This window comes from Oncorhynchus kisutch, linkage group LG8, assembly GCF_002021735.2.
Source record: "Oncorhynchus kisutch isolate 150728-3 linkage group LG8, Okis_V2, whole genome shotgun sequence".
In the NCBI taxonomy this organism is placed as follows: Eukaryota; Metazoa; Chordata; class Actinopteri; order Salmoniformes; family Salmonidae; genus Oncorhynchus; species Oncorhynchus kisutch.
In genome coordinates, this window is record NC_034181.2 from 54,315,251 (window position 1) to 54,337,098 (window position 21,848).

Sequence of the window (21,848 nt, forward strand, 5' to 3'; positions counted from 1 at the left end):
AGTACCGGCCAGTCTGACAATTTTTTAAGGAACAATGTGGACCACCCATACTTTCAATGTAGCAACTGTTTGCTTGCAGAGGACGACAGGAGAGAATTGGCTACTCTTAGCAAACTAGTACCGAAACTAGACAAGCTACTGGGGAATCCACGCTCGTTTACGTTTTCTTTCTCTTCTAGGAGAAAGCAGGATGCCACTCTGGCATGCCACTCTGAATGTTTGAAGGAGTACGGGACTATAAAAAAAATCATCTTGGCTCCTGGACTCTGTCCATGCATTGAGACAATTACTTATCAAAGACCCAAGACCAGCTCAATCGCTACCACTGTGTCGCTGAGTTGTCATAATGCTGCAGCAAATGTAAGTAACTTACTTCATGTCCCCCTAACTGCCCTGAATGCCTATGTTGATCCTACAGATATTGTATGCAGTAATCATGTGCCTATGAACTAGAGTTATGCTGTGTTCACTGTGTGCAGCTCACCCTGCACGATCAGCTCAAATATAAATAACATGAGCATGTCTACTTCTGATAAGCTTCCCAATAAAGCAATAAAAACAATCAAGTATCCTATAAAAGTGCTAAGAATAGCCACATTAACATATGTAGCCTCAGAAACAAGGTTCCTGAAGTCAATAACTTGCTAGTAACAGATGACGTTCATATTCTGACTGATCTGATCTCCAAACTCACTTAGATAATAACTTTGATGATACCGTGGTAGCAATACATGGTTATAACATCTACAGAAAATACAGACATGCCAATGGGGGTGGTGTTGCAGTCTATATTTAGAACCACATTCCTGTAAAGCTTAGAGTGTCTCAGGTTAAATACTGCTAAAGTAAAATGCCTCACGTAAAGCCCATTATTGTGGAAAGCTGCTATAGATCACCAAGCTCTAAAAGCCAGTATCTAGATAATATGTGTGAAATGCTTGATATTGTATGTGATATCAACAGAGAGATATATTTTCTGGGAGATTTCATTATTGACTGGCTTTCATCAAGCTACCCATTCAAGAAAAAGCTTAAAACTATAACCAGTGCCTGCAACCTTGCTCAGGTTATCAGTCAACCTACCAGGGTAGTTACAAACAGCACAGGTTTGAAATCATCAACATGTATTGATCACATCTTTACTAATGCTGTAGAAATGTACTTTAAAGCATTATACAAAGCTATTGGATGTAGTGATCATAATATAGTAGCCATATCTAGGAAAACCAAAGTTCCAAAAGATGGGCCTAATATAGTGTATAAGAGGTCATACATTTATGAAATGCTTATTCCAGTTATTAATAAGCATGCACCCATTAAGAAAATGACTGTAAAAACTGCTAAATCCCCTTGGATTGATGAGGAATTAAAAATGGTTTGATTGAGAGGAATGAGGCAAAAGGTATGGCAAATAAGTCTGGAGGCACAACCGATTGGCATACATACTGCAAATTGAGAAATTAGTGACTAAAATAAGAAGAAACTATTCTATGAAGGAAAGTGATAATGATATAAATAATGATAGTAAAAAGCTTTGGAGCAACTTAAATTGAATTTTGGGCAAAAAGGCAAACTCAGCTCCATCATTCATTGAATCAGATGACTCATTCATCACAAAACCCACTGATATTGCCAACACTTTAATTATATTTTCATAGGCAAGACTTAGGCATGACATGCCAGCAACAACCGCCGACACTACACATCCAAGTATAACAGACCAAATTCTGAAAGACAAGTGTTGTAATTTTTTATTACGTAAAGTGAGTGTGAAAGAGGCAACAAAAGGATTGTTGCCTATTAACAATGACAAGCCACTAGGGTCTGACAACTTGGATGGATAATTACTGGGGATAATAGCAGACAATATTGACACATCTTCAATCTAAGCCTACTAGAAAGTGTGTGCCCTCAGGGCTCGAGGGAAGCAAAAGTAATTCCACGAGCCAAGAATAGTAAAGCCCACTTCACTAGCTCAAATAGCCGACCAATCAGCCCGTTGGTAAACATAGTAACCTTAAAAAAAATGTGGAACCAGATACAATGCTATTTTACAGAAAACAAATTGAACACAGAGGGTGTTATTTAATCTCTTGAAGCTAGGGGGCACTATTTTTATGTTTGGAAAAATAACGTTCCCAAAGTAAACGGCCTATTTCTCAGGACCAGATGCTAGAATATGCATACAATTGACAGATTAGAATAGAAAACATTCTAAAGTTTCCGAAACGGTCATAATATTGTCTGTGAGTATAACAGAACTGATATTGCAGGCGAAAACCTGAGGAAAATCCAATCAGGAAGTGCCTCTTATTTTGAAACCTCTCTGTTCCTATGCATGCCTATCCTCCATTTAAAGGGACATCAACCAGATTCCTTTTTCTATGGCTTCCCTAAGGTGTCAACAGAAAGATCACATTGCGTAAGTGGATAGGTGGGGGCTCTCAGAGTGAGTTTGCGCAACAGAGTAAAGCGGCCATTGTTTCTCCCTGTCCTATTGAAAAACCTACACTCCCGGTTGATATATTATCAAATATATTTTAAAAACAACCTGAGGGTTGATTATAAAAAACTTTTGACATGTTTCTGTGGACATTATGGATATTATTTTGAATTTTCGTCTGCGTTGTCGTGACCGCTCTTTCCTGTGGATTTCTGAACATAACGCAACAAACAAACTGAGGTATTTTGGATATAAAAATCATCTTTATGGAACAAAAAGAACATTTGTTGTGTAACTGGGAGTCTCGTGAGTGCAAACATCCGAAGATCATCAAAGGTAAACAATTAATTTGATTGCTTTTCTGATTTTCGTGACCAAGCTACCTGATACTAAGTGTACTTAATGTTTTGTCATGCGATCGATAAACTTACACAAACACTTGGATTGCTTTCACTGTAAAGCATAATTTTGAAATCTGAGACGACAGGTAGATTAACAAAAGGCTAAGCTGTGTTTTGCAATATTGCACTTGTGATTTCATGAATATGAATATTTTTTTGTCATATTATTTGACTGTGGCGCTTATGCTATTCAGCGGTTGCTGCTTAAGGGATGGGTAGCGTCAAGAAGTTAATGGAAGCCTCTCCAACATAATCCAGGTAGAATAAGGAATTCCCTAGGGCAGGTGTCTAGGCCCCTTACTTTTTTCAATCTTTACTTTGATAAAAGCCAATGTGTCTATGTGTGTGATGTCTCAACACTATACACATCAACTACTACAGCAACTGAAATGACTAACACTCAACAAAGAGCTGCAGGTAGTTTCAGAATGTGTGACAAGGAATAAGTTAGTGCTAAATATTTCCAAAACTAAAATAATTGTTTTTGCGACACATCATTCACTAAACCCTAAACCTCAACTAAATCCTGTAATAAATCATGTGGAAATTTACTAAATTCAGGTGACTAAACTGCTTGGCAAAACCCTGGATTTTAAACTGGTGGTCAGGTGCCACATCTTTGCAGTAATGCTGCAATTAGTTGGTTGTAGTTCTAAGGAAATCATCTCCCAATTATCGCTATTTTTAAAACAAGCCATAGAAAGTTGGTTACAATTTCAATTTAATCCACCAGAAAAGACAGAACAAATAATACAACAAATACTGTGGTTAAACTGAAATATACGAATTGATAAAAAAAAACATAATTTAAAAAGAAAATGTTTAAAAAGGTATAATCTTTGTAAATGACATCATAAAAACGACTGGTGGACTAATGTCATACATGCAGCTAACTAAAAAATATGGAAATCTCTGCTTTACCAAAAATTACAACCAACTAATTGCAGCATTACTGCAAAAATGTGGCACCTGACCACATGACTGAACAGTAGTCCAGGTGCGACAAAACTAGGGCCTGTAGGACCTGCCTTGTTGATAGTGCTGTTAAGAACAGAGCAGCACTTTATTATGGACAGACTTCTCCCCATTTTAGCTACTGTATCAACATGTTTTGACCATGACAGTTTAAAATCCAGGGTTTTGCCAAGCAGTTTAGTCACCTGAATTTAGTAAATTTCCACATGATTTATGTACTCCCTGTTCACCCACGACTGCGTGGCCAAACACGACTCCAACACCATCATTAAGCTTGTTGACAACACAACAGTGGTAGGCCTGATCACCGACAACGATGAGACATCCTATAGGGAAGAGTTCAGAGAACTGGCTGTGTGGTGCCAGGACAACAACCTCTCCCTCAATGTGAGCAAGACAAAGGAGCTGAACGTGGACTACAGGAAAAGGAGGGCCGAACAGCCCCCTATTACCATCGACGGGGCTGTAGTGGAGCGGGTCGAGAGTTTCAAGTTCCTTGGTGTCCACATCATCAATGAACTATCATGGTCCAAACATACCAAGACAATTGTGAAGAGGGCACAACAAAACATTTTCCACCTCAGGAGACTGAAAAGATTTCGCATGGGTCCCTAGATCCTCAAAAGGTTCTACAGCTGCACCATCGAGAGCATCCTGACCGGTTGCATCACCGCCGGATATGGTAACTGCTATGCATCTAACCATAAGGCGCTACAGAGGGTAGTGCGTATGGCCCAGTACATCATTGGGGCCAAGCTTCCTGCCATCCAGGACCTATATAATAGGCAGAGTCAGAGGAAAGCCCACAAAATTGTCAGAGACTCCAGTCACCCAAGTCATAAACTGTTTTCTCTGCTACCGCATGGCAAGTGGGACCGGAGCGCCAAGTCTAGGACCAAAAGGCTCCTTAATAGCTTCTACCCCCAAACCATAAGACTGCTGAATAATTAATCAAATGTCCACTGGACTATTTACATTGACTGCTCCCTCCCTCCCCTCCATTTGTTATGTACACTGCTGCTACTCGCTCTTTATCTATTTATAGTCACTTCAATCCTACCTACATTTACAAATTACATCAACTAACCTGTACCCTCCCCCTCCCACACACTCGGTACCGGTACCCCCTGATATAGAATCGTTATTGTTATATTATTGTGTTACTTTTTCTAATTATTTACTTTAGTTTATTTGGTAAATATTTTTTATACATCATTTTAACCAATTTTATAAGAGATTCTCTAAAATGTAAATGGTCCAGGCATTTATACACTGCTCAAAAAAATAAAGGGAAGACTAAAATAACACATCCTAGATCTGAATGAATGAAATATTCTTATTAAATACTTTTTTCTTTACATAGTTGAATGTGCTGACAACAAAATCACACAAAAATGATCAATGGAAATCAAATTTATCAACCCATGGAGGTCTGGATTTGGAGTCACACTCAAAATTAAAGTGGAAAACCACACTACAGGCTGATCCAACTTTGATGTAATGTCCTTAAAACAAGTCAAAATGAGGCTCAGTAGTGTGTGTGGCCTCCACGTGCCTGTATGACCTCCCTACAATGCCTGGGCATGCTCCTGATGAGGTGGCGGATGGTCTCCTGAGGGATCTCCCCCCAGACCTGGACTAAAGCATCCGCCAACTCCTGGACCGTCTGTGGTGCAATGTGGCGTTGGTGGATGGAGCGAAACATGATGTCCCAGATGTGCTCAATTTGATTCAGGTCTGGGTTACGGGCCAGTCCGTAGCATCAATGCCTTCCTCTTGCAGGAACTGCTGACACACTCCAGCCTCATGAGGTCTGGCATTGTCTTGCATTAGAAGGAACCCAGGGCCAACAAGGGGTCTCACAAGGGGTCTGAGGATCTCATCTCGGTACCTAATGGCAGTCAGGCTACCTCTGGCGAGCACATGGAGGGCTGTGCGGCCACCCAAAGAAATGCCACCCCACACCATGACTGACCCACCGCCAAACCGGTCATGCTGGAGGATGTTGCAGGCAGCAGAATGTCCACGGCGTCTCCAGACTGTCACGTCTGTCACATGTGCTCAGTGTGAACCTGCTTTCATCTGTGAAGAGCACAGGGCGCCAGTGGCGAATTTGCCAATCTTGGTGTTCTCTGGCAAATGCCAAACGTCCTGCACGGTGTTGGGCTGTAAGCACAACCCCCACCTGTGGATGTCGGGTCAATCTGTGGACGTCGGGTGTTGCTTCCTAAGTGGACAGTTTGATTTCACAGAAGTGTGATTGACTTGGAGTTACATTGTGTTGTTTAAGTGTTCCCTTTATTTTTTTGAGCAGTGTATATAAACTCTAGTCGTACTTTATCAAAATACTTTTCAAAGTCCGCTATAAATAGCCTGGTTTCCACATTTTTCAGAGTGTTCTATTGTTTCCAGTACTTGCCTTATATTATCTCCAATGTATCATCCATGTAAACAACCTGTCTAATTAGAATGAATAATGTCTGACAATTCCTTTTCAATTCTATGCGCTATACATTTTGCTAGAATTTTTGCACCACAACACTGAAGTGTAAGGGGGGCCTCCAATTTTTTTAAACGGACTGGATCTTTATATTTCCCACTTGTATCCTGTTTCAGTAATAATGAAATCAGACATTCTTGGTGAGTGTCTGATAATCTACCATTTATATAGCATTTATATATATTAAAACATGCTAATAATGGTCCTCTGAGTATATCAACAAAGGTTTGGTATACTTCCACTGGTATGACATCCAGGCCTGGAGTTTTCCCAGCCTTTAAAGGCTTTAATTGCATCAAGAAGTTCCTCCTCTGTAATTTCACCATCACAAGTCTTTCTGTACGGCTGTTAATGTTACAGTATTAATAGAAAAAATCCATACAATTAGCTTCGGTTAGAGGAGATGGAGGAGACTGAAACGAAAACATACGCTTAAAGTACTTTGCTTCCTCTTTCAAAATATAATTAGGTGAATCATGGGTAACTCCGTCATTTGTAACAAGTTTCAGTCAATTATTTCTGGTAGCATTTCTATGTTGAAGATTTAAAAAGAATTTGGTGCATTTTTCCACATATTCCATCCAGCTTGCTTTATTAATATAATATATTCCACTTGAACTTTCTTGAATAGGTTCCTCCATTTCTTTTTGTTTTTCCTCTAACTTATGCTTCTATGGTACAATTTTTATTGCTATCTATCTGTTCTGTTAGACCTTCTATGTCCTTTGTTAGTATGGACTCCTTTGACTTAAATTGCTTTTGTTTTAGAGATGAGTTGTCATGTTCGTCATAATGATGAGACCAAGGCGCAGCGTGATAAGAATACATTCTTCTTTATTTAAACGAAGACCACTAAACCAACCACCCACCCAACCACCCAACCACCCAACCACCCAACCACCCAACCACCCAACCACCCAACCACCCAACCACCATGCTAAACCAAGTGCTGCCATGTAACTACACATAGACAATAACCCACAAAACCAAAATGGAAATGGCAACCTAAATAGGATCCCCAATCAGAGACAACGATAAACAGCTGCCTCTGATTGGGAACCAATTCAGGCCACCATAGACCTACATTTACCTAGACAAACCACAACCCCATTGATATACAAAAAACCCTAGACAAGACAAAAACATACATACCACCCTCGTCACACCCTGACCTAACCAAAATAATAAAGAAAACAAAGATAACTAAGGTCAGAGCGTGAAATTAGTACTGAATTGCATGGCCTCTAACGCCACATTTAAATGTGTCCCATACAATAAGCGGATATGCTGTACCTATGTTATGTTGAAAAAATGCAGTTAAAAATGCATCCTCTAGTTAAAAACAAGTTATTATCCAATAGGCTTTGATTGAATTTCCAATATCTTCGCCCACATGGAAATTCAGTATATGCCAATTATCTGATGATCCGGCAGCATTCTATCTCCTATCAACACTTTTTTCACTTTGGTGCCAACGAGAATGACATAAGAAAGAAGTCAAGACGACTAGCTTGATTGAGCCTCCGCCATATATATATATCATTAGGATATTTAAGGCTCCATATATTCACTAGTTCCAATGTATTCATGACATTCATGACGTCCTGAAGAGCATGAGGGTGATATTTTGTCATGTGATTTCCTTTACGGTCCATTGAGGTATTTAAAACAGTATTATAATCTCCCACCATAATAATAGAGTCTTGTATTGCTTGCAGGGGTGATCATTTATTATAAACTCAGCAAAAAAAGAAACGCCCTTTTTCAGGACCCTATCTTTTAAAGATAATTTGTAAAAATCCAAATAACTACATAGACCTTTATTGCAAAGTGTTTAAACAAAGTTTCTCATGCCTGTTCAATGAACCATGAACAATTAATGAACATGCACCTGTGGAACGGTCGTTAAGACACGAACAGCTTACACTAAAGAGGCCTTTATACTGACTCTGAAAAACATCAAAAGAAAGATGCCCAGGGTCCCTGCTCATCTGTGTGAACGTGCCTTAGGCATGCTGCAAGGAGGCATGAGGACTGCAGACGTGGCCAGGGCAATAAATTGCAATGTCCGTACTATGAGATGCCTAAGACAGCGCTACAGGGAGACAGGACGGACAGCTGATTGTCCTCGCAGTGGCAGACCACGTGTAACAACACCTGCACAGGATTGGTACATCTGAACATCACACCTGCGGGACAGGTACAGGATGGCAACAACAACTGCCAGAGTTACACCAGGAACGCACAATCACTCCATCAGTGTGTCACAGCATCATCGGACTGAGCTTGTTGTCATTGCAGGCAACCTCAACGCTGTGCGGGTACCCTTCTTGCAGGCTCCTCCTGACATGACCCTCCAGCATGACAATGCCACCACCAGCCATACTGCTCGTTCTGTGTGTGATTTCCTACAAGACAGGAATGTCAGTGTTCTGCCATGGTCAGCGAAGAGCCCGGATCTCAATCCCATTGAGCACGTCTGGGACCGGTTGGATCGGAGTGTGAGGGCTAGGGCCATTCACCCCAGAAATGTCTGGGAACTTGCAGGTGCCTTGGTGGAAGAGTGGTGTAACATCTCACAGCAAGAACTTTTTTGTTCAGTCCATGATGAGGAGATGCACTGCAGTACTTAATGCAGCTGGTGGCCACACCAGATACTGACTGTTACTTTGGATTTTGACCCCCCCCCCTGTTTGTTCAGGGACATATTATTCCATTTCTGTTAGTCACATGTCTGTGGAACATGTTCAGTTTATGTCTCAGTTGTTGGATCTTGTTATGTTCATACAAATATTTCCAAATGTTAAGTTTGCTTAAAATAAATGCAGTTGACAGTCAGAGGACGTTTCTTTTTTTTGCTGAGTTTATATATTTTCAAAGAAGCATGGATCATCATTATTTGAGCCATATCTGTTTATGGTCCAATAACATATTTTAGATAATCCCTCTACCTTGCTGTTTAGACAGTATCAAAATAACTGTTAATTAATATCATTACCCCTTCTGAGTTTCTTTGCCCATGGGAGAAGTATACAGTTGAAGTTGGAAGTTTACATACACCTTAGCCAAATACATTTAAACTCAGTTTTTCACAACAACATTTAATCCTAGTAAAAATGCCCTGTCTTAGGTCAGTTGGGATCACCACTTTATTTTAAGAATGTGAAATGTAATAGCATTTGTCAAATGTAATAGCATAATAGCAGAGAGAATGATTTATTTCAGCTTTTATTTCTTTTATCACATTCCCGGTGGGCCAGATGTTTAGTATTTGGTAGCATTGCCTTTAAATTGTTTAACTTGGGTCAAACATTTCGGGTAGCCTTCCACAATCTTCCCACAATAAGTTGGGTGAATGTTGGTCCATTCCTCCTGACAGAGCTGGTGTAACTGAGTCAGGTTTGTAGGCCTCCTTGCTCGCACACGTCTTTTCAGTTCTTGCCCACAAATGTTCTATTGGATTGAGTTCAGGGCTTTGTGATGGCCACTCCAATACCTTGATTTTGTTGTCCTTAAGCCATTTTGCCACAACTTTGGAAGTAAGCTTGGGGTCATTGTTCATTTGGAAGACCCATTTTGACCAAGCTTTAACTTCGTGACTGTCTTGAAATGTTGCTTCAATATATCCACATAATTTTCCTTCTCACGATGCCATCTATTTTGTGAAATGCACCAGTCCCTCCTGCAGCAAAGCATCCCCACAACATGATGCTGCCACCCCCGTGCCTCACGGTTGGGATGGTGTTCTTCAGCTCGCAAGCCTCCTCCTTTTTCCTCCAAACATAACAATGGTCATTATGGCCAAACAGTTCTATTTTTGTTTCATCAGACCAGAGGACATTTCTCCAAAAAGTACGATCTCTGCCCCCATGTGCAGTTGCAAACCATAGTCTGGCTTTTTTATGGAGGTTTTGGAGCAGTGGCTTCTTCCTTGCTGAGCAGCCTTTCAGGTTATGTTGATATAGGACTCGTTTTACTGCTCCCAGGGTAGAGCCAGGTCTACAATTTTTTTCTGAGGTCTTGGCTGATTTCTTTTGATTTTCCCACAATGTCAAGCAAAGAGGCACTGAGTTTAAAGGTAGACCTTGAAATACATCCACAGTTATACCTCCAATTGACTCAAACTTAGTCAATTAGCCTATCAGAAGCTTATAAAGTCATGACATAATTTTATGTCATTTTCCAAGCTGTTTAAAGGCACATTCAACATAGTGTATGTAAACTTCTGACCCACTGGAGTTGTGATACAGTGAAATATTCTGTCTGTAAACAATTGTTGGAAAGATTACTTGCACAAAGTAGATGTCCTTACCGACTTGCCAAAACTATAGTTTGTTAACAATACATTTGTGGAGTGGTTGAAAAACAAATGTTAATGACTCTAACATAAGTGTATGTAAACTTACAACTGTATTTCACCCTCCCAAGTCCATTTTTCACTCACCTACATCTAAAAAAAAATTATGAGTTTATATTCCCTCTCTTTGAGCCTGGTAAATATTGTTCTTCTTTTCTTATTATCTGCTAAGCCATTACAATTCTAACTGGCCCTACTTATTTCACCATTTCACCATAATGAGATACAAGTTTCAAATCTATTCATCATCAACACTTTTCGTATACACTTGTAGTATACACATCTCAGTGCGTCACTGCAGTCCCTGGTTCGAATCCTGGCTGCATCACATCTGGCCGTGATTGGGAGTCCCATAGGGCGGCGCACAATTGGCCTAGCGTTATCCGGGTTTGGCCGCCATTGTAAATAAGAATTTGTTCTTAACTGGCTTGCTTAGTTAAATAAAGGTTAAATATATATATATATATTCAATGTATTAAAAAGTACCATAGTGATTGAGTGGCCATATAGCTGTACCATGATATTTGCATTGCTACTAAGTAACCCTCCAATTGTTCTCCACTACTCCACCCGGCAGACCACCCCCGCCCCCCCGGATCCCTAGGCCCCTGATAAGCCAGGATTTAATTTCCATCATTTACAATGAATATGCATAATAATGTCAGCATTTTGTGCAAAGGATTGTTACCTATAACCAGGATTGCCATTGCATAACATTTTTGCCAAGCAATTATTATTTTAGCAAACAATTATTGTGATTCATCCTATATTGTCCCTAACATCCTTACCTCCTTGCAACAGATGTGATGAATTGATAGAAACTACTGCACTGCTGGAGCTAGGAACACAAGCATTTCGCTGCACTCATAATAACATTTGCTAAATATGTGTATGTGACCAATAACATTTTATTTTATTTACATTTTGTTCAAGCTGTTTTCTAGTGACATTTATTTGGATACATCCATAACAATGAGCTAATGAGGCGCGATTTGACCTGGCATAGAAAATGTGCTCTCTCGTCAGGACACTGCTGTTCAGAGGAGCTAGCCAACAACACAGCTAACACAATCACTTCAAACTGAAACTGGAAAAATACTGCAAACTAGCTGTTATTGTTTGATTTGACCGTTTTTTAAATTTATATTTATTTGTATATTTATCCATAAAACTGATGCTGATTCATGATTTCGACTGGCTGAGAAAAGCTGCCTGTCTGTCTGTCTCATCCCGACTTCCAACTCCTGACACGTTCTTTACTATGCGACAGCTGGAGGTTTATACAAATCTCTGCTGTTGAAAAAGAAATGTTAGTGTAAAAGAAATGTAAGATAAAGTCTACATGTTTTTTTTATAGTGGAGATAAAGTCATAGATGTAACTTATGGAATAGACACCGGCTGGAATGCAGTTTTAATCAATCAGTATTCAGGATTACACCCACCCATTGTATAATTAAGCAATAAGGCATGAGGGGGTGTGGTATATGGCCAATATACCATGGCTAAGGTTGTTCTTAGGCATCACAGAGTGCCTGGACACAGCCATTAGCCGTGTGATATTGACCATATACCACAAACCCCAGAGGTGCCATATTGCTATTATAAAATGGTTACCAACGTAATTAGACCAGTAAAAATAAATGTTTTGTCATACCCGTGGTATATGGTCTGATATTCCACGGCTGTCAGCCAATCAGCATTCAGGGCTTGAACCACCCAGTTTATAATACGTCATAACCTTGTTTGGCAAGACAACATCAAAGGGCAGCCAAGTTGTTGCCTTTGCCAAACAGAAACAGAAATGGCAACTTGACTAAGCCATCTGCACCTTACATCAAACAGAACACCCATGGTGAATTGCACTAGAAACCTGGTGTCTGTACTGTCACCACCTGAGGTCTGAGACAGTGTGTGCTTCTTCTGTTCAGAAGTCAAATACAACATAGACAGTAGAATCCTACAGACAGACAGAAATCAGCTGATTTCAGTTATGGTTCAGTAGCTGAGAGAGACCATGGTGTAATTGATTGCTATGGTCTAGCTGTGGCCGTTGTCACAGGTGTTGCTAAGGCCAGACAGGGTCCCCTCTACAGATGTCCGATCTTAATATGATCACCCTATTGCAGGATAACTTTCCTGCAATGCAACATATGTTTTACTTGTAGTGTATTTAGGGTTAAAAAAAAGGCTTCTAAAGTTTGAATTTCGTCTTTGAAATATCAGACTTAATTTTCTCTTATGTATGTATCAACCCTACAAAAATGTCCTCGTAACTTATACATTTTTTGTGGCTGCAGGATTATTTTCCTTCTGTAGCAAACTGGCTCAAATGCAGATCCTATGTACAGTATGTTCTCATGTCTTGTTGCCTGTGAGCTAAATTTAACTCTGTCTCATTCCTACTCGGTCTCTCTTGCTATTTCGAGTGTCAACTCTATCTCATTCGCTGTAGTTCTCCCTCCCTCGCTCTCCCTCCCTCTTGCACTTTCCAGTGTCAGTGTGTCTGCTGACACACATTTGAAGAGGGGACACTGTCAGACAGATTTTGTTAGGGTAATTTGGATCGCTTGAAGGTCATGACCTCCAGTTTGTACTAAACAGACTGCATAATCTGTAATTTTATAACGTATACTTCTATAGGTTTTATAGAATTAACAACATACATGCACATATAGGCCTATGTAATCACTCGTACAGTATGAGTGTGTTTGCCTGGCAACTGTCACTGTTTTAGCTGCATATGTGTGTCTAAATCTCCTCCATATTATATTATATCATCATTTTCTGTTACACAACAAACCACAAGCATGCTATTAGGCTTCTTCATCAACCCACACACACATTGCTTAGCAACACACATACACACATTCAAATTCGGCTTCTCTTTCTTCTCCCTCTTAGAGCGACGGTCACTCTTTTTAACAACACGCTCAAAGAAGTGCGAACTCTTCCTCCTGTGTGAACCAGATGGACAACACGCAGACAGAGAGGACATGTGGTAAGAGTCAGACGGGATATAACTCCATGACATGTACGGGAAGATGGAATGCATGTTTGTTTAAAGTACAAACTCAGGCCAAAGTGAATTAACATCTGATCATCAAGGACGTGCATTACAAACTGCACTCGTGTGGACACAACAACAGCTCTGCGGTTTGGTTTTGACTGGTGTGGTTGATCTATTTCCTTGTTTATGGAGGTGATGGAGGTGGTGCAGTCTACCTACATAAGCAGACCAGTCTTAGACTAACTTATTCATGGATACATCAATGCAGGCCTGGGGAAAAACAGAGCTATTGCTATGCTATGCAATGCTATGTGACTAAAATGACTATTACTGGAACTTTGACTGATGTCTGTGAGCTTTCAAACCTTATCTAGTTCTCTAACTGGCGAGGCTTTTGTTGGACAGGTCGCTTGGGTTATTTTGGTCATCGGGTAATTGAGAAATAACTACGGTGGGAGTGCACATGGCAATTTTAGAGCTTTGAAAACAGTTTACAGCATCCTAAAAACCCTCTGAACAGTGTATTTGTTGAACGCCACCCACCGTATCATATTTCAAGATGATGTCAGCGCGTTCTTCTGCTATCCACGTCTCAATGTCTTTCTTCATGTCAATATCTGAAAATAAAAATAAAAAATAAAAAACCGTGTCAAATCTGAGATGCTTTGGTTTGCATGGTTGTGGGCAAATGTGTTGGCAAAAAAATATAACAGACATGCTCTTCATTTTACAGCATGCCAGCAAGCCAACCCCAGATGTCGGTCGAACTGACTACTGGATACACATGGGTGATGCATTTAAAACAAGAAGGTGGCTATGTCTGTAAAAAAGAGGAGGTGATGTTGTATTTGTCCATTCAGTTGGTAAATTCGCTCTATTGTTGATCATAAGCCTGTAACCGTCTCCTGCCACTGTGCCTACAGAGCCCTGACCAGCATGTGTCCGCTCCTCAGCTCAGTGTTGACACAGTGTCACACTACGGCTGAATGCACTTCACATGCCTTCCGTAGTGGGATAGTTGAAAACGTGGTGTCTATTGAGGAAGATAATTTAAAAAAAACTAGCAAAACATGCAGATTAGAATGGGTGAAAGGTAAACAGAACACAGGTTTGAGAAGCAGAGAGCCATGTGGATGTACAGTATGTTGGCAGTGTGTGAGGAGGACGTCGGTGTGTCTGTCTGTTCGGTGGACCTGTAATATAAGCCCCCTGGGAACCAAGAGTCCTGCCAGTGTTTGGCTGAAAGTACATGCTGTTGGGAGCTGGCTTTTAAGCGTGAAAATCTGAAATACGTCGCTGAGGGAGAGAGAAGAACGTAGAACGTTTACATTCTGTCAGGATATGTTATTGTTAGCCATCGGGGATCATATGGGAGAAGAGACAGTCTGGTGCAAGGCAACAGCCGTGAGTTGAGGAGGAGTGAGCAATTTGGGGCAGAGGTCAGGTCAGATGAAGTGAGGAAGGACAGATGTCACTAAGTTTCTGTCTAGCAACAGAGATGCATTGGCTGTTTAGAGGTGTAGGAGAAGCCTCAGCATAGGAGAAAGGGTTAAATACCAGTGCTTGTGTGAATACATTTCTTGTTTAATCGGCTGTATGACCCAATGGGTGAATAAACTTGGATTGAGCTTTAAGCGTCTGTGAGTTTTTTTACTCTGTTTATTTAGAACCACTAAACCCCACCTTCCTGCTCCCTTCCCCTCTCTATCTCTCTCTTCACCCTCCTACATAGGAATCTACCTCACACACACACGCACGCACACGTCTGTGCACAATGAAATTACGTAACGCTAATCCTCCAAAAAGTATGAAGGCAATCAGTTCAAGGGTCCTCAACTGTACGTTCTGTAGGCCTGTTTGAGAACATGGATAGCCAGTGTAGGCCTACAGAAGTTTGCTTTGGTTCGAGAAGTGAATTTTGATTTCACCGCCCTCCCAAGCCGTTACAAAGCTTTCTGCCCTCACTGAGTTTACCTGTTCACACGTGGCAGAGTGTAGCATGTTTATGCCTATACCTCTATGGTGCTACACACCACAAGCACAGGTTTTGACTCAATCCATCATGTGAACAGACCACATCAGTGGGATCCCTACAGTACATGAATGTGAATACTGTGCTCTCCAAAACAAAACAGCGGGATGGGCCTAATCCCAGTTAATCCACACTTTCTATGGGCTGCATCATTACCAGTGTCCTGGTTCCAGATCAGTCGTAATCTGGACAACAGCAGGACACATCTCATCACTATCCTTGAGGCCAGGATTACACAACCAATAGTTGTTATTTTCCAACTTGATTGAAAGGCAGCTTCGGTAAAAAAGGAAATGTAATTCCATCACTCTGGTATCTGTTAATTTAGGTTGTGTGACTGGCTTTCAGCCACCGAGTGGAGACGCTTCCATAATGTTGTTTGCAACTACATGCAACAGGAGCATGGCACAAGTCTAATGAAAGATAACTGTATTGTTTATGGTATTCATTTTGAGGGGGCACATGTTGGACATATGTAGACCCTGCACACATCCCTCAAGCACCGGCAGTCAGGCACCGGTAGTCAGGCACCGCCAGTCAGGCACCGGTAGTCAGGCACCGCCAGTCAGGCACCGGTAGTCAGGCACCGGCAGTCAGGCACAGGCAGCTAGAACAGGGTCGGAGACAGTGTGGGGAGGCAACCTCTCAATGTGAGCAAGACAAAGGAGCTGATCGTGGACTATAGGAAACGGAGCGCCGAACAGGCCCCCAATAACATCGGGACTGAAGTGGAGCGGGTCGAGAGTTTCATCTTCCTTGGTGTCCACATCACCAACAAACTATCACGGTCCAGACACACCAAGACAGTTGTGAAGAGGGCACGACCACACCTTTTCCCCCTCAAGGAGACTGAAAAGATTTGGCATGTGTCCTCAGATTCTCAAAACGTTATACAGCTGCACCATCGACAGCATCCTGACCGGTTGCATCACCACCTGGTATGGCAATTCCTTGGCATCTGGCCATCAGGCGCTACAGGGAGTACGTCACTGGGGCCGGTGCCAGAGGAAGGCCCAGAAAATTGTCAAAGACTCCAGTCACCCAAGTCATAGGCTTGGGGGTAGAAGCTGTTAAGGAGCCTCTTGGTCCTAGACTCTGCTAACGCACAGAGCAACAAGTCTAGTACCAAGAGGCTCCTTAACAGCTTCTACCCCCCAAGCCATAAGTCTGCTGAACAATTCATCAAATGGCCACCCGGACTACTTACTTTAACCCCCCCCCCCCCCTCCCTTTGTTTTTACACTGCTGCTACTCGCTGTTTATTATCTATGTATAGTCACTTTACAAATTACCTCGACTAACCTGTAGCCCTGCACATTGATTCGGTACCGGTACCCCCTTTACACAGCCTCATTATTGTTATGTACATTTATTGTGCTATTTTATATGCATGTATATATATTTTTTTAACTTTAGTTTATTTAGTAAATATTTTATGAACTATATTTCTTGAACTGCATTGTTGGCTAAGGGCTTGTAAGTAAGCATTTCACGGTATTTGGTCCATGTGAAAAATAACATTTGATTTGATTTGTTCCAGCCTGGCCCTAAAACACCCGATTGAGCTAACCGTGGTCTAACCTGAGTATCACAATTGTTTCAATCAGGTTTGTCAATGCTGGGCTGGAACAAAACCCTGCACAAACACACACATACACACACACTGGGCCGTTGGAGCCAACTTAAAAGGGCAGCGCAGTTAAAAATGTGATTTTCCATGTATATATTTCCATGAGGTCGAAATAACATTGAAATTGTGAAAATTTAAATAATGTCATTTTTGTGTAAGATCAGTTTTAAAAAATACCTGACATATCAGCCTGTTCAGGTAGGATGGAACTTTTGGACCAGATCATGACATCACAATGTGATCTGATTATATAGACCAATGACTGTGCATCTGGGTAAGGGGTGAGCTCAAGACCATCCTATCAGTCAATCAGGGCTGTGTATGTAAATACTTTAACATTTGTTTCCAATGCCCACACGATCAGACTGAGCATTTCAAGGAAGTTCAGGGAAATAAATGATAAAAAAATATTTAAAAATATTAAGTTATTTTCATTCATATAAAACACACACAGTGATTTATTAGAAATACAGTAATGATTTAAAAAATACAATTACAAAGAGTGCTTTAGGGTAACACAGACAGGACTGAATGTCTAGAACGTGAATGTAGGCTAGACCTACTGAATAATTCAGTGAGGTAGAGGATGAAGCACATGTCTGCCAGACAGATGGTGGTCACTCATTGGCGCAAATAAAACACAGCAGGGGAGATGACTGAAGGCTACGGGCTGGAGTCTACACAGTACACCTGGAACTTCATGGTCAGCAGATACTGATGTCTGTCCAACCAGTGACCACAAGGAGAAAGACATTTGACCCTCCTGGCCTCCACTGTGTGGCCTAACATTTGCTTGGTTTTCTTAACGGGTAAAAAGAAACGTGACAACACACCCCTCCTAACCAAAGGAACAGAGGTCTCAGTTCGGGACACATCAATATCAATATGGTTGGCTACTGATGGTCAGTAACAGCTTCACCTCTTTATCTCTGATCTTACTTTCAGAACAACAAACTCAGAAGAGGGAACACAGGCGACGGTGATCCTCGCTATTATAAAGCGCTGCATGTGCTGCATACTATTCCAAGCATCTGGCTGAAACTGCCATGTGGTCAGTGGTCTGAAATCCTAGCAGGCATATGGAGTTACTGAGAATGTCGCTGTTAGCAGGGCAGAGGCCGGAAGAGAGACCAGAGAGGGTTTAAGTAGCCGGTTGTGCCCCAACTGATTGACTATACATCTGGTCCAGAGGAAGTTGACCCACGCACACACATACATAGATGCAAAGGGAATGAGTCGCGAACAGATGAACATGCACAAGAACACAAGCACATGCATGAAAAAAAAAAACATAACTAATTGTGCATGACCACAACGATTGATAGCACATATATAATATTGTAAAACAATAAAGATACTCTTTTCCGGAACTTAAAACAAAAAAAAGGAAGGAAATAAGTGTTCCTGTGTATTTCACATCGGGCAACCTATGCAAATCCATCTATTGAATCTTATCCTAAGCAGGAAATCAAGTTACTGTGGTGTTTGTTTATAACCATATTCGCCATGCTACAGAGAAAGGCTACATTGAAATCAAGGGGATTTTGCCTGTTGTGGATCAAATGTAATGACATTCATAGCTTATAATTATATTAATGGGGTGTTTTCAGCAGAGAATGACGAAATAGACTGTTCTGAAAAAGAAGATTAATGCAAACCTTCCATCATTCATAGGGTAAATTACAAGAAAATAGTAACTATAACTATACCTATAATGTATTTGCTATATGATCACTGTGTCAGAGTTTAACTGCAAGGTTGTGGAGACGCAAAACTATAGCCTATTCAAAAGCAATACAGGCAACGCACAAAAGGCTAAACCAAACCGCACGAGTAGGTGTTGTGGCATTCACAGCATTTTCATAGCCTATAACGTAGCGTTATGCCAGCAGGAGAATTCTACACGAGAAAACAATAAATGAAATATATAGATTATTTACCTTTTATTGTGGATATCTCTCTGCGCTATCCCTGCAGTACAAATATTATAATTCCCTCTTCTCATTATCCCGTCGCTCCTGGAATTTTAGATCGACGGGAGTTGTCACCCAAATCGCGGAATCGCAACAATAGCCGCGACGTCTACAGTGGGTCCATACTGGAGCACACGGGCTACCTACTTCTAACCGGATAGTGGTTCATTTGTCACTGAACAGTCTGTGGTGGGTGCACTGAGCAGGCGCAGCAGCGTGGCATGCGTGACATAAATATGCTTGCTGTATGATGATGACTTAAAAAGGTACAGTCCTCCTGCGTTACAGTCCTATTTTTACGGACCGACTCACCTCATGTACACTGCAGTGGAGGCTGATGTTAAGTATATTATGTGCTTTTGGCGCCCTCTCATGGCTGTACGGCTGCTTTACACCAACCAAGGTGTAGTATTGTACTCCGGTGTAGAACTGAGACCTCTAGCATGTTCTTCAGGGCTACAAAATAAATAAGACTTTATAATATTATATTTATGTCAAAAAAGACTATAAACATACACCCAGAGTGTTTATTAGCATCATCGATCACTGATTGCAATATACCTTGTATTTTAGTCCATGGCATAATATGGCATGATGTTCAGCATACCACCAGAGTACAAAACAAGCAAGTGAGAATGATTTTATATTTTGAAAACTAAACATTAAAAAAACAAATGATTATAATTGCACACATTGCAGTGGTACTACATAAGAATTGGTCAATGACTGATAAGGCAACCTGGTCTCAGAGCATTTCGTATGATTCTGTATGTGAAGCCGAGTCACTCCATTAAGTATGATATGTATTAATTTGTGGATGTCCATCAACCATTTTGTATGATATGTTTCGTATGATATGCACAAGTGGCATTATCGCGGGCGCCCCGTGAATGAGGCAATGGACAAACAAGCTCTGGAAGGATGCCGGCCTCCCGATTTCTCATTGCTAACTGAGCTGTAGCATTTATTCACATAATATTGGAGTCAGATTGATAAATGTAGTTTATTATTACACTAAGCAGAAATATAAACACAACATGTAAAGTGTTGGTCTCATGTTTCATGAGCTGAAATAATGAACAAAAAGCTTATGCCCACATTTGTTTACATCCCTGTTACTAAGCATTTTTCCTTTACCAAGATAATCCATCCACCTGACAGGTGTGGCATATCAAGAAGCTGATTAAACAGCATGATCACTACACAGGTGCACCTTGTGCTGGGGACAATAAAAGCCACTCCGTTTTGTCACATAACACAATGCCACAGATGTCTCAAGTTGAGGGAGCGTGCAATTGGCATGCTGAATGCAGGGATGTCCACCAGAGCTGAATGCTCTACCATAAGCCATCTCCAACGTCGTTTTAGAGAAATTGGCAGTATGTCCAACAACCGCAGACCACGTGTATGGCGTCATGTGGGCAAGCGATTTGCTGATGTCAACATTGTGAATGTCATATGGTGGCGGTGGGGTTATGGTATGGGCAGGCATAAGCTATGGACTACAAACACAATTGCATATTATCAATGACAATTTGAATGCACAGATATACCGTGATGAGATCCTGAGGTTCGTTGTCATGCCATTCATCCACCACCATCACCTCATGTTTCAGCGTTGATAAGCGTGATGTTGCAAGGATCTGTACACAATTCCTGGAAGTTGAAAATGTCCCAGTTATTCCATGCCCTGCATACTCACTAGACATGACACCCATTGAGCATGTTTGGGATACGCTGGATCGACGTATATGACAGAGTATTAAAATGGGACAACATTCCACAGGCCAAAATCAACAGCAGAGCTGTTGTGAAGGAAGTTGTGGAGGAAGTGAGTTTGTGTTTATACAAGACCTCCCGCCCCCACTTTCTGTCAAACAGTCATGTCAATGCGGAGCTATATGGAGCCCTCTGCATTGCTGAAGCAAATTTATGCTTGCTCTGGCTATGCATCCGGAGGCTCCATATGGAGGGTTTGAGCAATTGCGGAGCTTCCGTGGGCTTGCGGAGGCCATATGAAGCTCCGTACCGCATCGCCGTGCACCTCAATTTTTTTTAACATGATTGGTTGATGGTAGGTGAGGGCGGGAGGTCCTGTATAAACACAAACTCACTTCCGTGACAACTTCCTTCACAACAGCTCTGCTCCTTTATTTTAAAGTATGAATTCTCTGACTTCTGCGGAGGCCATATTGCAGTAAATGCTGAATGGCCACTGTAGAAGTCGGATTGACCATGCAGAGCATTTCACAAAATTTGGGAGGCGCATCGCAATGTGGTACGGAGCTCGATTTGGCCTTCCGAGTCTCCGCAATTGCATCACACCCTCTGTACGGAGCCTCCGGACGCATTGCTGGAGCAAGCATGAATTGGCTATAAGAAAGAGGTTTCCATAGCCATGGCCCTTTCAAAATCGAGCTTGCTTACACCAATCTAGTCATGTCAGATCAACTTCAAGGAAGAGAGGAAGAGAGGCTACGTTTAAGAGTAATGGAACAGAGCCCATTAATACTCACTTGAAGTCAGTCT

General features: G+C 41.3%; 1 protein-coding gene across 2 annotated transcripts in view; it reads right to left on the bottom strand.

Annotated features, from left to right (window-relative positions):
* The window catches only part of LOC109895562 (USP6 N-terminal-like protein), a 34,921-nt gene extending 15,402 nt beyond the window's left edge, over positions 1-19,519 (bottom strand). The window contains exons 1-3 of one of the 2 annotated variants that reach the window (XM_020489343.2): positions 19,287-19,519; positions 14,228-14,301; positions 13,544-13,631 (exon numbers count right to left, since the gene is read on the bottom strand). In XM_020489343.2, coding sequence (XP_020344932.1) covers positions 13,544-13,631; positions 14,228-14,235 — 96 coding nt within the window. In that variant the 5' untranslated portion in view covers positions 14,236-14,301; positions 19,287-19,519. The remainder of the gene's footprint in view (positions 1-13,543; positions 13,632-14,227; positions 14,302-19,286) is intronic. The other variant, XM_031830566.1, reaches the window with a different exon arrangement.
* Between the last annotated feature and the right edge of the window lie 2,329 nt (positions 19,520-21,848).